Below are 16,323 nucleotides of genomic sequence, written 5' to 3'. Positions count from 1 at the left end.
CAGCCACGTCTTCAAGCTCCTCTTGAAGACTGCCAAAGTTGGGGCCTGTCTGATGTCTTTAGGGAGTGCGTTCCAGAGTTGAGGGGCCACCACCGAAAAGGCCCTCTCTCTCGTCCACAGCAATCGCGCCTGCGATGCTGGTGGGATCGAGAGCAGGGCCTCTCCAGATGATCAAAGGGATCGTGTGGGTTCGTATATGGAGATGCGGTCACGCAGGTAGGCGGGCCCCAAACCGTTCAGGGCTTTATAGGTAAGAACCTGCACCTTGAATTGGGTCTGGAAAATGAATGGCAGCCAGTGGAGCTCCTTGAACAGGAGGGTTGACCGCTCCCTTTAAGGAGCCCCAGTTAACAACCTGGCTGACTTTTCTTAGAGAGGGTCCACCTGGTGGGTGCCAGAACAGAAAGAAAACCCTGCCTTACGTAGTGCTATACCTCAGCTCAGTGGTTCTCAACCTGTGGGTCCCAAGAAATCCTAACAGCTGGTAAACTGGTCAAGATTTCTGGGACTTATAGGATGAAATGTACAGGAAGATGTGGTGAGGAACTGAAATAGATGTGTAGAGAGAGTTGATGTTCTCCAAAATTTCTGTTAGGTTGCAGAGAATTTTAAAATCACAAACTAGAGTGAATTAAAGTACAACTACCCAAAGAATCTATTACTTCCTTCAGGGTCATTTTTTTTGTTTTCTTTATTTGTTTTAAACAGAAGGTAAAAACCCTACACTGAAGTAGAAGAGATATAAAGCCTTTGTCAGAAAGTAATAACAATTTTGTCAGAAACGGCAAACTCATTTCAGGGAAAGCATTTGACTTAATATCATTTATTAACTTGCAGCAGGCAGCTGGAAAGAATAGCTATGCTGGCCATTAATTAAAAAATAAATGTCAACCTTCACAGTGGTCTATTTTAATCGCCTGATAAAAAGTGTTCATAGGTTTTTAATTTAAAGGTAAGAAAGCGTTACTCATCTTTTTATTTAACATGTGAAGCATGCGATGTAGAAGTTGGTGCCAAATGCGTGGCTCAAACCAGTAATTTGCCCTGGGGGTGCTACTGAGCATGTGCTGAGATGTTGACCATGCATTGAAATGGTGACTTCCTTATTAATCCAGAGTAACATTCCCTGTTGCTCTTCACCTTAAGAGCAATTCATTTGGAAGACATTAAGGCTAGGTAATAGTGGGTTGAATAATTCTATTTAGGGACACACACACATTATAAACAAGAGTGACCATGTGAGTAGGAAATAAAGAGCATTGAATAGCAGATGACATGAATTGATTGGTGATTTGCCAAGCTTGCCATGTAGACAACATTACCACAATATTTTTTTAAAATCGGGTTGGCATGAGAACTTTATTTCTGCACAGAAAATTCTGGGAGCATCTGCAGTGTAGAATTAATTTAGTTTGATTCCTCTTTAACTGCTGTGGCTCAATGCTCTAGAATGCTAGGAGTTGTAGTTTGGAGAGGCACCAGCGTTTCTTGATAGAGAAAGCTAAAGATGCTGTAAAACTGCACCTCCCAGGATTCCATAGCTGGGAACCATAGCAGTAAAAATGGTGTCAAGCTGTATTAACTCTACATTCCTCTGCAGAAAATGCGGTTTCCTGAGTAAAAACTCAATGTGTGAATATTGTGCAGAATAAATCTCAAACTCAAATACTCAAAACGCTTGAGAACCTTTTTTTTAAATGAGAAGAAACTCCAAAATGATTTGTTACTTCATTTGGATATGAAATTAGAAATGAAATTGTATATTATCAACTTATTACAAGATGATGGCTAACCCTAAAAATGCATTATATATGGTAACCATAATGATAGATAACATTGGTTCCTTGAAGTAGTAAGCACAATAACAATCAGAGGTTGGCAAAGTTTGTTTTTTGAACTATAATTTCTGGAATTCCTCAGCCAGCATGGTGACTGACCACATTACTGGAAAATGCTAGAAGCTAAAGGCTAAAAGCTCTGGAAAAGATGACCATATAGGATTAGATGAGGTTTTCTTGTACAGAGGCAAAGCAGTAGTTAATATTATCTAGCTAGTTCTACTCTGATTAGCTGAAGCCCTTGTTTTTATTCTTACCACTAGATATGTTCAGCTGGAGTAGCCAGTGACTGGGTCATCGACACCCAAAACTTGCGATCTACCACTCACCTCTGGCTTCTATGGACTACAGCAGTTTCAGATTGATGTGCCTTTTGCTGACAATTCCAACCAATATTGGGGATTGGGGCATTATGAATATAATGAGAAAGCTGACTAAGCACCTCATCATGCTTGCCAATTTAAGCATCCCAGGACACTTACCACCCAGCTGAGGGATGGATGGGCATTCATGCAGCCCATCACATGACATCTCTCAACTTCCAGCAGAAGTCCGCCCCCAACTTGCATGGAAGCATCCTAAGACACTTACTCACCAAGACCTGAAGGCCCCTGTGTTGTGCTGGCTCCAATTCAGTCAGAACACTTCCATCCCAGTTGGGTGAAGCTTCCCTTGTGTGATGGGGAAAGCATTGTAGTGCCTTCCATTTTACCATGCTTGCTGTCAAAACAGCATCCCGGGGGGGGGAGGGGGATGTGATAAGGTCCTTAGATAAATAGTTGGAGGCTGCTGGTGGCTGCAGAGGAAGCAGAACTAGTTGCACCTTCTAGATATTCCGTTTTGTTGAAAAACAGAACTGTGTATACTTTACTCAGTGTCTTGTGACTATCCTCTACCAAGCTGGCTTAGTGCTCTTAGGAGCAGAAGAAGAAGCTGTCTCTTCATTCATGCTTAAAGTATAATTCAATGGCCAGTCTGACCATTTTCTGTGTTTAGGATGAGCAGATAGAGGCATATCTTGTTTTATAAAAACTCATGGGATGGCTATGATTCTGATAATTATTTAAGGGAAGCCAAGACATTTATCATAACAAATGTGTTGGACTGCTGAAGCAAAAATGGCAAAAGAGTCTTGTGTCATCTTAAAGATTAGCAAATTTCATGTAGTATCAGAGACATACCTAAATAGGCAGGTATTTTCCCACATGCTATGTAATTATGGGGTGCAAAATTGCAAAAAGTACACTGTATCTCTAAAACAGAAGTTAGAAGGCACAGATGGAGGAAAATTACTCTAAAAAAGAGAAGGATTGCAACGAAAATTATTCCCCTGCTTCACTTTTCCTTTGTGTATTATTTGAGACAAGGCTCATGTATCATGGGATTACTTATCTGCGGTGAGTAATACTTTTTGTTTTCCCATCCATTCATTTCTGGTTTGCCAGTGGGTTTTGTAGATCAATTGGACTGGCTAGATTCCCATAGGGTGACTACTTTGGCCGTTAAAGGCGACTCTGTCACAAATCAGTAATAGTGGTGTTCCTTTAGTTCCAAGAGAAAAGGCAACATGAAAAGCTTGGCTGGCAGATTTATTGATTACATTTCACCAGTGACCAGCAAGAGGCAAGCGCTCTGAAAAAATCCCCAAAGGTGATCATTAGCACTGAGTAACTGTCACTAAACATTAGCACCAGCAACAGACTGGAGCAAAGTTGTGGCGGGTGGGAGCACAATACTTAGACGCAAGATGCCAGCAGTGCAAGAAGAAAGGGAGAGGGAGGGAAAAGTCCACTTGCATTAGCGTTGCTATATGTAACGACGAAAGCATAACGGCACAACTATAAGTAGGCTCTTGCTGCTATTTTTCATTTTGGAATGTTGCTAAGAGATGGGACTGCAATTCCCAGGATCCTGGTGACCATGCTGGGCAAGAAAATCTGGGATTTGTAGCCCAGAAAAGTCACTTTTCCTAGTTCTGTCATATCAGGCTCCCAAAGCTTGTGATCACCTTGCTGAAAATAGTCCAAAAATAACTGCGAAGACTCAGTGACTGTAGTTGGAGAAATGATATTACAACCTGACACAGCCAATCAGGTTTAACAAGGTGAGGATATTACCAAAGGGGAAGAATAAACAGTTTCTAAAGGTTGCATGTTTTGAGGGGGGAAAAAACAGCAGAATACAGCGGCACCTTTAACAACTGAAATGTTGTGTTATTGCATAAGCTTTTGTAGGCATAAGTCCATTTCATCTGATGTATGAAATAGAGTATGAACTCTATATCTGTAGGGGGGACCCCCTGTGGATAACTGAAATCATTGAAATCTGAGCTTTATTTTGACTGTATTTGGTCTAGCTAGAAACTTACCATTGCACTGGAAGACCCAGAGAGGCCCACAAACACTGGTGGTGAGTGAACATTTTATGGGCAACTGTAGATATTGAATTCTCAAATAAGTAGGTCATACTATATTATTTGGAAGTGAAATATATAGAGAGGCATACCTCAGTTAACAAAGCCTCTGACAATGAGTAAGAATACTTTTACAAAGTATTCTTACTCTTCTCTGGTTCTTAGGCTTCCTCCTTGTGCTCTGTCTAGCTGGAGTATTGTTTGAGCAACATCCACTTTAAGATAGTGAAGGATAAATGCAGACTTTCAGCATCATAGCTGCATGGTTACGTTGCAATAAAGTATGAGCTGGAAAGAAGGACACATATTGTAATTGCTGGTGACCACTTACACAAGGCGATTTAAATAGCAGATACCTCCACAATCCCCGACTGAACATATGAGAATAGCACACCAGAGTAAAAAGAGAAGAATGAATAAGCGTCCATCACTAGCACTCCTTGGATGTTAAAAAGCATAGACCCAAAAATAAAAGAAAATGGGGAATCATAGAATCAAAGAGTTGAAAGAGACCTCATGGGCCATCTAGTCCAACCCCCTGCCAAGAAGCAGGAATATTGCATTCAAATCACCCCTGACAGATGGCCATCCAGCCTCTGTTTAAAAGCTTCCAAAGAAGGAGCCTCCACCACACTCCGGGGCAGTGAGTTCCACCGCTGAATGGCTCTCACAGTCAGGAAGTTCTTCCTCATGTTCAGATGGAATCTCCTTTCTTGTAGTTTGAAGCCATTGTTCTGCATCCTAGTCTCCAGGGAAGCAGAAAACAAGCTTGCTCCCTCCTCCCTGTGGCTTCCTCTCACATATTTATACATGGCTATCATATCTCCTCTCAGCCTTCTCTTCTTCAGGCTAAACATGCCCAGTTCCTTAAGCCACTCCTCATAGGGCTTGTTCTCCAGACCCTTGATCATTTTAGTTGCCCTCCTCTGGACACATTCCAGCTTGTCAATATCTCTCTTGAATTGTGGTGCCCAGAATTGGACACAGTATTCCAGGTGTGGTCTAACCAAAGCAGAATAGAGGGGTAGCATGACTTCCCTAGATCTAGACACTATGCTCCTATTGATGCAGGAAATATTTTTATTTACATCTCCCAGACACATTGAGTTGCTCTTTTTTGGTTGTATAGGAATCTATATTATTTCCATGTTATTTTGGCTTCTGGGACTAAATGTTCTGTTAAAACCTATAGCAATGTCACTTATCAGGGGAAAACTTTTTTTAAAAAAATGTCACTGTCCCTTGAAGGAAAATGTGGGGGACAGCAACAACCAAACACCCCCATTTACAACGGTTTGTGAATACTGTCTCCCCCCTATATTTCCATGCAGTTCTGAGATATTGGCAATTATTATTTAAGTCAAAAGGGAAAAAGAAGAATAATTTACACCATCCATCATTGTTTCCTTGCATGAATAAATTACAAGACACCACAGCAAATCAATTGTGGGGAAAGAAGCAGCCCATGCCAAACGCCGTGCTTCTGTGTATAATTTCCTTAATGTTTTTCATCCTCATACATCAAAACTACAGACTGAATTTGGCAAACCTGATGCAGGAGAAAGCTCATTATCCCAAGGTCTTGCAGGGCACCTAAAACCTAACTGGGGAGCCAGACCATGTAATAAGGGAAAACAGGTGCAACTAATCCCCAAGCACAGACCTCACAACCTACTGAGCTTGTATCTCTCTTCCCAGATCCATCTCTCAAGAGAAAAATCACAAGCTTCACAGTATCATCTATTCTTGTACAGGTTTCAGAACATCTGAACTCAGAGTTCAAGACTCTGTTAGCAACTTTGGTGGTGAACTAACAGCACAGTGTTACTTGTCACCACTTACTACAGTTAGGTCTTCCAGCAGAAGATTTTTCTGACAGATCTTCCTGATCATCTGTTACATGGTCCTGAAACTTGGATATTTTTGTGTAAAAAACCCCAAACATTTCCTATTAGTTCTGGTCTCTCTACATCCTGCAAAACTGCAGTCATTATGTTTGCTGAAGATTCCCTACTACACATTTTTCTGCCCTTGTGTACATTCAAGTTAGCCTTATAATTGAAGAAAAACTCCCACAGATGTTTTACTTGCAAATATATTTGAATCTCATCATCTCACAGAGTTCAACCTAGTATTAGCAAGGCTTCCCTTCCTTCTCTTTACACTTTTCTCTTTAATTTATGTAGCTTTCCCCAGCAAATTGTGCACTGTTTTTTTCTTTTCTTATCAAATAGCAGTTACAGGCACACTCTGCATACTCACAAAAGATGCATACATGTTCCCATAAATCATTGCAACTGAAGACAGCATTTAGTAGTATGTAAATTCTTTCCAAATCATATTCCATTTACAACAGTAGCCTCGAGAGAAGGGCCCAAACGATGGCTTCATGTTTATGTGTATCTGTGAGCAAGTGACCTGAGTTTCTCCTTAGAAATCAGAAACTGAACTCTTCCTCTCCATAGGTCTTTCATATGCTATGGAGAAAAAACTGGGATGTTTTTATGGAGAAAAGTGGAATTGATATATGTAATAAACAAATTAAATGAATAGAAGCCTACAGTTTTGCTCCTTCAAGAACAGGATTTGAATGACCAGGTTGTGGTGCAGCTGGTTAGGAGTCAGCTGCATTAAAATCACTACTGACCAAAACGTCATGAGTTGGAAGCCAACAAATGGTCAGAGTAAGCTCCTGACCATTTGTCTAGCTTGCTGTCAACCTTGAAGCCTGAAAGACAGTTGCATCTGTCAAGTAGGAAATTTAGGTACTGCTTATGCAGGGAGGCTAATTTAACTAATTTACAATACCATAAAACTCTCCAGTGCATGCAAAAGAATGAGGAAGTACTCTATCGGTGTCACAAGTGGACAGTGAAGCGACAGCTCCCCCAGTGGCCAGAATTGAGAGCTTACCCTCATGAAGCTGGAAAGTTAAATAGCCTCTGTTTATCTGTCTATATATGTTGTGTCTCTATTTTTGACATGTATATACATTGTGATCCGTCCTGAGCCCCCTGCAGGGCGAGAAGGATGAAATATAAATACTGTAAATAAATAAATAAAATAAATTCCTGCTTCAAAAATTTTCTTGATTTTTTTTTAAAGGTAACTGTTTTAGGGATTTTTCATATGAGGCGAATATTGCACAGAGAGTGGGTCCACAGGTACATTCTATTATGTGATGCTTGTCTTTAAAAACTTACCACGTGGTGGCTCAAATTGCATGGAGAGCCGGTTGTCTGTTGCCTCCAACCATGTGGCAAATTGAGTGTTACAACGCCCCTGTAACCGATGGGAAATCCGAGGGAGCAGGGTGTGCACCCATCCTGAATTCTCTGCTGTTGGGCAAAAGAAACATTACTCTTATTAGAGGATTATATTATATCACATTATATTATTTATATTTCTATCCCACCTTTCTCAAGCTCAAAGGCCACTCAAGGCTGCTTACAAATTGGCAGCAATTCGATACCATAACAATCCACAATATACAGTTGAAACATTTAAAACAGCATTATAAAATCAATATACAATCAATACGATACAAAAACCATTAAAAACATATTATACACATCTGCTACTAAATTTTGGTTTACATTTCTTTATATTTCTGTGATACCTCTCACTTGCCCAACTTTCGATGCTGGTTTGCCTTGTATGTGCCAAAACTCATACCTTATTCCACTTGGGGAAGTAAAGCTGCTGCAATGACAATTGTTGCAATAGCACAGAATATTCATCAGTTCAAGGAGCCAACAAACTTCATAGTTCAGCTTTTGCACAGGAAGGGGACCCTGCCAAAATGGCTGAATGAAATCAAGGTGAAGACTAAGATGAGGGGAGATATCAAAGATACAATGGAGAGGTGATATGCTGACAGCACCATATGAAAGAGAAACCCCAACAAATGAGAAAGGGGGTATAAGAATATCAGGGGGGAGAAAGATAAGCCCTTGTTGCCACAAGGGCTTATCAGAAAGTATATCCTAGAAAAAATGTGGTTCATGAGATGAGGGAGTAAGAGCTAGGAAAATTGGTAAAAATACACAAAATGGAAAAAGGTAGCCAGCTACATGGAAATCAGGAAGTAGAAATAGGACAAAATGGTGCACAATAGCTGGGGAAAGCAAACACTGTTCACTATTGATAGTAAGAACAAGGGCAGGAAAATAGAAGCCAAGTGGACATCATATTGCTATCTAGACTCTAAAAACTGACCAGTAGATGCTGTTGTTGTGGCTTCTGAATCACCGAAGCATTATATCAAGGCAACGAGTCCAAAAAGCAGTGATGTGTGGGGCTGAATTTCACAGATTTGGCTGTTGGTTTCTAACTAGCTGCCCTTCCTTGTCAAGAGGAAAAAAATGCTGCCCAGTACAGCCTGAAAATAACCCATTTCAGGCTCGGAAAGGACATTGGGGTGATTCTCTTAGAAAGTAAATTAAATGCAACTGTGACTCTAAGCATCTGGCAGATTTGATTTGGGATGGAGGATGCTGCAAGATAGTGATAAGTGAACGGCTGGCACCAAAGGGAATTAAAAGACTGTACCTCCATTTAATGGAGTGGATTTCTTTCAGCATAGTACCCATTAAGGGCACTATACCGACAACACATGTAACCTTTTAAACTGTGAAATTGCAGGTTCCACAACTGCAAAGGGCTGACTTTGTTATTCTATTAATACAACAATTCAGGGAGGCAATTGCAGGAAGGTGTCCTCATCTAACCTCACTCTTCTCCTATAAGGAAAAAGATGTTGGATTTCTGACATGTCCTTGACTCTATTTTGATTGCTAAAGTATAGATGCAAAACATATGCATTAAGAAATTACACTTAAGGTATTACCATTAAATGTAATTAGTCAGAGTTACATATATTCCCCCATAACCACTAGGTACCATTATTATACCTATAAGACTTTTTTAATTCTCTGTTTTAAGTAGTTTCTTTTTCATTGCTAAAATAAATAAATATGATTGGCAGCTATGGATCACATACAGTTTTCTCCTATACCTATCCAAGGATCTACAGACTTTAATGTTGTGTGTGTGTGTGTGTGTGTATGTGTAGACCAAACTCCTATGAAGCAGGATCATACTATTTAAGAAACAGATCAGTTTGAAGTGGTGGCGGCTAGAGGTGAATTTTACAAATATATCAGTTGTAGCAGTTGTGTGTCTTCAAGACATTTCTGACTCACGGCGTTCATTGGGTGACCATATCATAGGGTTTCCTGGGGTTGAGACTGTGCAACCAACCCAAGGTAACCCAGAGGGGTTTCATGGGAATGGGATTCTGGTCCCAAAAGTCATAGGACCTCATCACATTGATGAGGTCCAGTGTTCTGATTCTCCAGACTCCATGGTGAATTGGGGTGAAGCGGGGCAATTCCAATGTCCCATACACTGCCTCACCACCAGCTGACACTTCCTCATCACATGTGGGAAAGCCTTGTCATGATGCTTCCCCCTGCGGTAGCCCTGTTGCTCCAAATAGAACATGGAGAGACTCCTGTGTTGGCGGTGCAACATCCTACAATGCTTCTGCCCCAGTTTATCCACAGAGCTTCACCGGAAGTGATGCTATGTCATGTGATGGGCAGCGTGTGGCTCAGTGGGTCAACCAGGGCAGAAGTGTCCTAGGAAGCTGAATTTCCATTGTATGATGAGGTCCATAGATCAAAGCTCAAACTATCATACCACACTGGATTTTCTAGTCCCATGCTCAAACCATATGTAGAGCTGAATTTACCACTAAACTAACTCTTCTATAGTCAGGGAAGAGCTATTTTAGGATTTCATGCTGGGTTTCATCCCTGACTGCACAAGTCTCCAGCCCTCAGTAGTTAGTCTAGATAGATTAGAATGAGGATTCCTTTCCCAGATTCCCTATGCATGCCTATCTCAAGAAGGGGGGTTGTCTTACTCATCCTGCATGCCACTATCTCCTCCCCTTTTGAATACTTAGCAACGTGATATCTTAAGGGATGATGTAATTTCCCCTTTAAAGGTATTTTTATTGCCCTAGTGAGGCCATGTGGCCAATTCTCCATTTTGGCCTCTGTCTTGCCTTTGTTCTCCTTGAGTAAGGATGCATCTTGCCATTCTCCAGGCAAGATGTATATGCATGGCTATTTTGTTATTTTTTCCTTTTCCTTATAAGATAGCTCAGTGAAGCAAGTTAGCTCCAAGAATCTTTCCTATCCAGAATGAATTTCTTTTATCTTTAATAAACATATTATTTTTAGAACCTATGAAGTTGTGGATCTGTAATCCTGTTCCATCCTGTTGAATGGAAACTAATCCTTGCTCTCTGCATGTAAGCTTCTGATGGTTATGAATTGTGCTTCTGCACTCTGCTATATTTTTGTGGGTTATTTTTGAGCCTAACAGCTCTTGATACCTAACAAATCATGATATATCTAAATGATCCTGCTAATTAATCTCATATAAATTTTCTTTTAAAAATGCAAAACAAAATACTTTACATAAAAGTAGAGAACAAATCCAAATACAGTCTCAACTGAGAGCAGCCTGTGCTTTTTGCAAATCCCTGTTGAAGAAGTTTCAGCTGAGAATACTGACACTGCAACTTCACTGCGCTGTGTTAGTGACCTTAATATATTGGGACTGGCGATACTGAGGTGTCGCTTTATCGCTGATTATGGTTCATCAGATTTTGTGTCATTTGAGCTATAAATTAAATGGAAAGTACATTTGTAATGTGAAGTCCATGTCTACTTACTTAATCTAATCAAGTCTCAAATACTTGCTTTAGCAGGCTAATAGCCTCTTGAAGAAACATGGGGCTGTTCCACATTTCATTTATGTGATGGATGGGATGGTGAGATGGATTAAATAGTAAATGAGTACCTTGGGATGAGAAAAAAATGTGAGTGTGCTAGTCTGTACTATAGATATTTCAGCTACACTTAGGACTTTTAATAAAGTCCCAGACCCGTTTGGTATAAATGTACACTAAGGTCCTGAAAAGCAATTTATCACTAGAGAACTTATAATAGCTAATTGTTCATTGTGATTATCTGAAAAGATGTGTTGGATTAGAACAAAGAGACATCTTACTCTGTGCTTCTCACTTTGAAAACTCACAAGGCAGAACATGAAGACAACAGGTAGTACTTTGCTTGTGCCCTGCATCTATAATTCAGAGGCTCTGGTGCTCTGAAGGTCAAGTTAACTATCATGATGAATACCCATTGACATATTCTTTAGATTGTTCCTTAATCTTTTTGAAAGCTAATAATGACTACAGCAATAATCAGCATATTATGTAGCAGAGAGTTCCACCACTTACATCTGTCTGAATCTACCACCAAATGTTAATAATTTTTATTGAGTGTTTGGTGGTCTAGCATTACAGGACGGGGAGAAAACCATTTTTCTTCCCCTTTCCCATATCATCCATCAGTTTTATAAACCTTTCAACTCACTTTTCCACTTAAAAGATCTGCCAAATGTTTTAGCTTTGACTCATGGGGAAAATATTTCAGTCCTTAGACATTTTCAATATATTGCCCCTTTCAAGTTCTATAATATCTTTTTAAAGAAAAAAAATATATCCAGATTTCCATTGGCATACCTAAGTGGGGCTTGGAAGGTAGCCCAGCTGATCCCAAACCTAGACCAATAGTCTCATTTGTCATAAAGTACTTTCCAGCATTTCTGTGATGGAGACCCTGTTGGCACAATGGGTTAAACCCTTGTGCTGGCAGGACTGCTGACCAATAGGTCAGCGGTTCAAATCTGGGGACAGTGGGTTGAGCTGGTTGAGATCCAGCTTCCCATGTGGTGACATGACAGAAACCTCCCACAAGGATGGAAAAACATCAAACATCTGGACATCTCCTGGGCAATATCCTTGCAGATGGCCAATTCTCTCAAACGAGAAGCGACTTGCAGTTTCTCAAGTTGCTCCTGACATGAAAAAATCTTTCTGTGAGGCAACCAAATTTATATGCACCATTCCAAATGTTGGACAAAAACAGATGCAATGTTTTGTTCCCTTTTAACCAGCAGTAGGAGGAGAGGGAATTCCCATTTTGATCACAGGGTTCGTTATTATGATGGTGGGAGGTGGACTTGTTTATTGTGAAAACTATGTTATACAGTAATTTCTTTGAGTTGGGTGTAAAGATGCACATTATACCCAGAGTGAGATCACTGTCAAAACAGGAAAATTATCCTATACACCATTTAATGGCATATTTCACTTTGTAAGGAAGTCTTTCTTTATATATAATATCTTTTGGGTTGTTTCCACAGCAGGATTTTTACTAAAACATGAACTCGTCTTTGATGTTAAGACAGGACCTCATAATGTTGATGAGGTCATCTGTGCTGATTCACCAGCCCCACGTCCTACCCGGCCATCAGCAACTCTTCCCCATCACACACGGGGAAGCATCACCGCACAGCTTCCCCTCATGCTAGCCCCATTGTTCCTAATGGAACATGGGAGGCTATTGTGTTGCTGATGCTGCTGTCCTAGTTAAGCAATGGAGGCCCACCAGAAGTGAAGCTATGTTGTGTGATGGGTGGCATGGGGCTTCATCGCTCAACTGGGGCAGAAGCATCCTAGGACACAAAAAATTCCTCGTGTGATGAAGTCCACAGCCACCCAAATGTTAATTTTAGGTTATTATTATTTTAAATTCCCTATAAAACCATAAATTGAATGATTTGTCCATTGCTATCATTTACATTTTAATGAGTTCCAAAGCTGGAATTGAACAAGTCAAATGAAATCAGTATAAACTGCTATTTTTCATTAAAATTGGAATTATGCAAAACATTATGGTTAATCTCAACAAAAGACATTATCCAGCTTCAAAACAATGTGCAGGAACAATAAATTTTCTCAAGTACGTGTGGCCTATAAAAGAACCCTGGTTTTAGCAGTCTTGCAGAAATGAATGAGAGTGGAAACACATTTTTCCAGGCAGCTATGATAATTAATAAAGATTAAAAAAAAGAAATAGATTTTCAGGTTGGAAGACCAATGACTCAAATTTTATTCCTGCCTTTCAGTTATGCATATTGCCTCTACTACACCCCCTCCCTTTCTATTTTGTGTATTAGGGCTCCAGATACACTGTGCTAAGAAGGCATCATCAAATTCTCAATGAGATTATGATCAATTATGTATTATTATGAAAATGAAATATAGCCAGAACATTATTTTAATATATGACATATTAAACCACAGGCTCTCTGACCACAGAACTGTTTATACCCGTAGTGTCCAATGTTTGATTCTCTATGTGTTTTGGACTTCATCTCCCAGATTTCCTTACCATTGGACAAGCTGGCTAGGGCCTCTGTGAGTCTGAACATCTGGAGGATCAAAGGTTGACACCACTGGTTTACACCATACCCTCCATCTGTACTCATTTGACAGGGACATGCCCAGTTAAACCTCTGCCATCTGGTTGTTCTTCTACTTTAAATACTTTCTAGTTTCTCTCTCCTTCCACTTTTCCCTTTCATCTTCACTTTTTAAAATTGATGTAAATGAGCCCAATGTGCAAAAAGTAGTTTGCACTCAATTAACTCATCAGGGAGCAAAGTGGGTGGAATCTTGTCTTTCCTTTTAGTCTCAGGGAAAAGCAAACTGCTGAAGCCTCTTCTAGCTGGTCCAATTTTTTCACTGATAACTTTTGCCATCTTGACTGCATTCTGATATTGTTTAGCCACATCTGTTGTGGTTTTCACCTGTGAAATGTTAAGAGTATGCTATACTAACTAGCAGTAGAAATTTGGGATCTCACAAGCTCTTTCCCAGCCTTATTTGGGGTGGATGTACGCACCCCTTTATCTTGAGGCCAACCTGGAGTAGCAAATTTCAAATCAGCCCTGTACTGGTTTTGACTGGCATCCATAGATAGCCATCCTTACTGCCTACCCCACTTTGTCATTGTGGCAGATCGCGGGTATGACATGGCTAGCGTTGGTTGTTCATCACCTGGAATGAGATTGGCCGGATTGAGATTATTGTAATAGCTGGTCCTGAAAAGATCTGTTGGTTGGTTGGTTTGGTTGCACGCTGCAAGTTGCTTCTGGTGTGAGAGAATCAGCCGTCTACAAAGACATGCCCAGGGGGCACCTGGATGTGTTGCAATCCTGTGGGGAGGCTTCTCTTATGTTTCATGTCTGCGCTCTGGCACCACGAGATGCAGAGCCAACCTTAAGAAATGGGGCCACAAAGTGGGGTCCATGACATGTGAGTGCGGAGAAGAGCAAACCACGGACCATGATAAATAAACATTGGCTGGATTGTTTGACTGACACAGGGGAAGGGAGGAACCGTTTCACCCCTTCCTTCTCCAATCACCCTTGTGACCCAGGCCAATGTCATTACAGATGACAAATGATGGACATTAACCATGTTGCACCCACTGGCCACTACTATGATGAGAGCAGGAGGGAAATCATGAGGGCCATCCTGTGTCCCTGCACAGCCCTAGTCTGAGGAATATGGGATGGTTATGTAAACAGTTATGCTCAGTTCCATCTCACAATTGGCTTGACTACTTACATGGGGTCAAAGTTACAGTTCGCTCTGGATTCTCAGGATCAGTGTAGATGTACACTGAATGTAAAGCATGTTCGTCACCACTGAGTTTAAGCTAAGACTGGTATTTCCTGAATATGTCATATGTTGAACTGTCTTTTGGAGATGATTAACAAAAGCAACAGTAACAATTCCAATTTAAAGTTAACATGTATTTGAACTGGAAATAAAAATTACCACTTGCCTTCTGTTCTCAAACTCTGTGTTTAAAAATTAATATATGTTATTGAAACCCAGCCCTATACACAATATCCCAGACATGGTGTCAGTGTCTATTTATAACAAACTATTGTTAAAAGAGTTCTTTGCATAGATGGTTAGAGTGTTCCTTTCTTCACAAACTTTTGAAAATAAACCAAGGTAATTCCAGTGTTTTTTTTTTAAGTTCATATTAGGTGTCATATTTTGATTCTTAAATCTGTCACTTTGGAAATACTGCATTGTTTCAATTTAGCACAGATATATTGAAAGAAGGAGGAACTATGCACACGATTTTAATGTGTTTTTCAAGGTCTACTGGTATTTGCTGTATTTGTTTTTAGCTAGAAGAGAAAATGAGATGGGAAACAGAAAATGGAGCTGGGTGAACGGCTTATAAAATTAGTTTGAACTTGCCTAAACTGAAAGGTATTTATGTACTTTAAGTCTCATTTTCCTTTTGAATTCTGTATCGTACTTCATGCTTCCTCTATTGTACTGTCTGGATTCACTTCTTTCAAAAGGAAATAAAATTAAAACATGTTCCTAAGCTTTCAGCACTGTGCTATAACCTGTGGTAGTACAAGTAATAAAATCAGAATCAGATTTTTCTTTTCTACTGCTCCATTCCCAGGGTGACCTGGATGACTTATATCAAGTTATAGTTGGTGGAAGTGTGAATGTATGCTGTCTCTCAACCCAGGGTTAACATTTCCTCCAATTAAAACTACAACAAAGCTGGCTAGCGATCTATGTTCAGATGACAATTTTATTTTAGCTTATTTTTCTTAAGAATTTACTGCAAATTGAAAATGTCTTTATATCTGGGATAGAATCATTTGATATTTTAAAATATAAATGTGGGGTCCTCTAGAAGTTGCAGCCCAACAGATCATGTTGGGATTACAATGCATTGCTTACAATTGTTCTCTCTATTGACAAATGTATAAATATGTGAGAGGAAGCCACAGGGAGGAGGGAGCAAGCTTGTTTTCTGCTTCCCTGGAGACTAGGACGCAGAACAATGGCTTCAAATTACAAGAGAGGAGATTCCATCTGAACATGAGGAAGAACTTCCTGACTGTGAGGGCCTTTCAGCAGTGGAACTCTCTGCCCTGAAGTGCGGTGGAGGCTCCTTCTTTGGAAGCTTTTAAACAGAGGCTGGATAGCCATCTGTCAGGGGTGATTTGAATGCAATATTCCTGCTTCTTGGCAGGGGGTTGGACTGTATGACCCATGAGGTCTCTTCCAACTCTTTGATTCTTTGATTCTATGATTCT

At 40.2% G+C, this 16,323-nt stretch overlaps 1 protein-coding gene across 2 annotated transcripts in view; it reads right to left on the bottom strand.

The window, feature by feature from the left end:
• ADARB2 (adenosine deaminase RNA specific B2 (inactive)) overlaps positions 1-16,323 on the bottom strand; it is a 394,803-nt gene that overhangs the window by 263,157 nt on the left and 115,323 nt on the right. For both annotated transcript variants that reach the window (XM_060782551.2, XM_060782553.2), the window contains exon 2: positions 7,455-7,589. In XM_060782551.2, the coding sequence (XP_060638534.2) occupies positions 7,455-7,589 (135 nt within the window). The remainder of the gene's footprint in view (positions 1-7,454; positions 7,590-16,323) is intronic.

Source organism: Anolis sagrei, chromosome 6 (genome assembly GCF_037176765.1).
Source record: "Anolis sagrei isolate rAnoSag1 chromosome 6, rAnoSag1.mat, whole genome shotgun sequence".
Lineage (NCBI taxonomy): Eukaryota > Metazoa > Chordata > Lepidosauria > Squamata > Dactyloidae > Anolis > Anolis sagrei.
The sequence above is the reverse complement of the archived record's forward strand: the minus strand, read 5'-3'. Positions and strand labels throughout refer to the sequence as shown.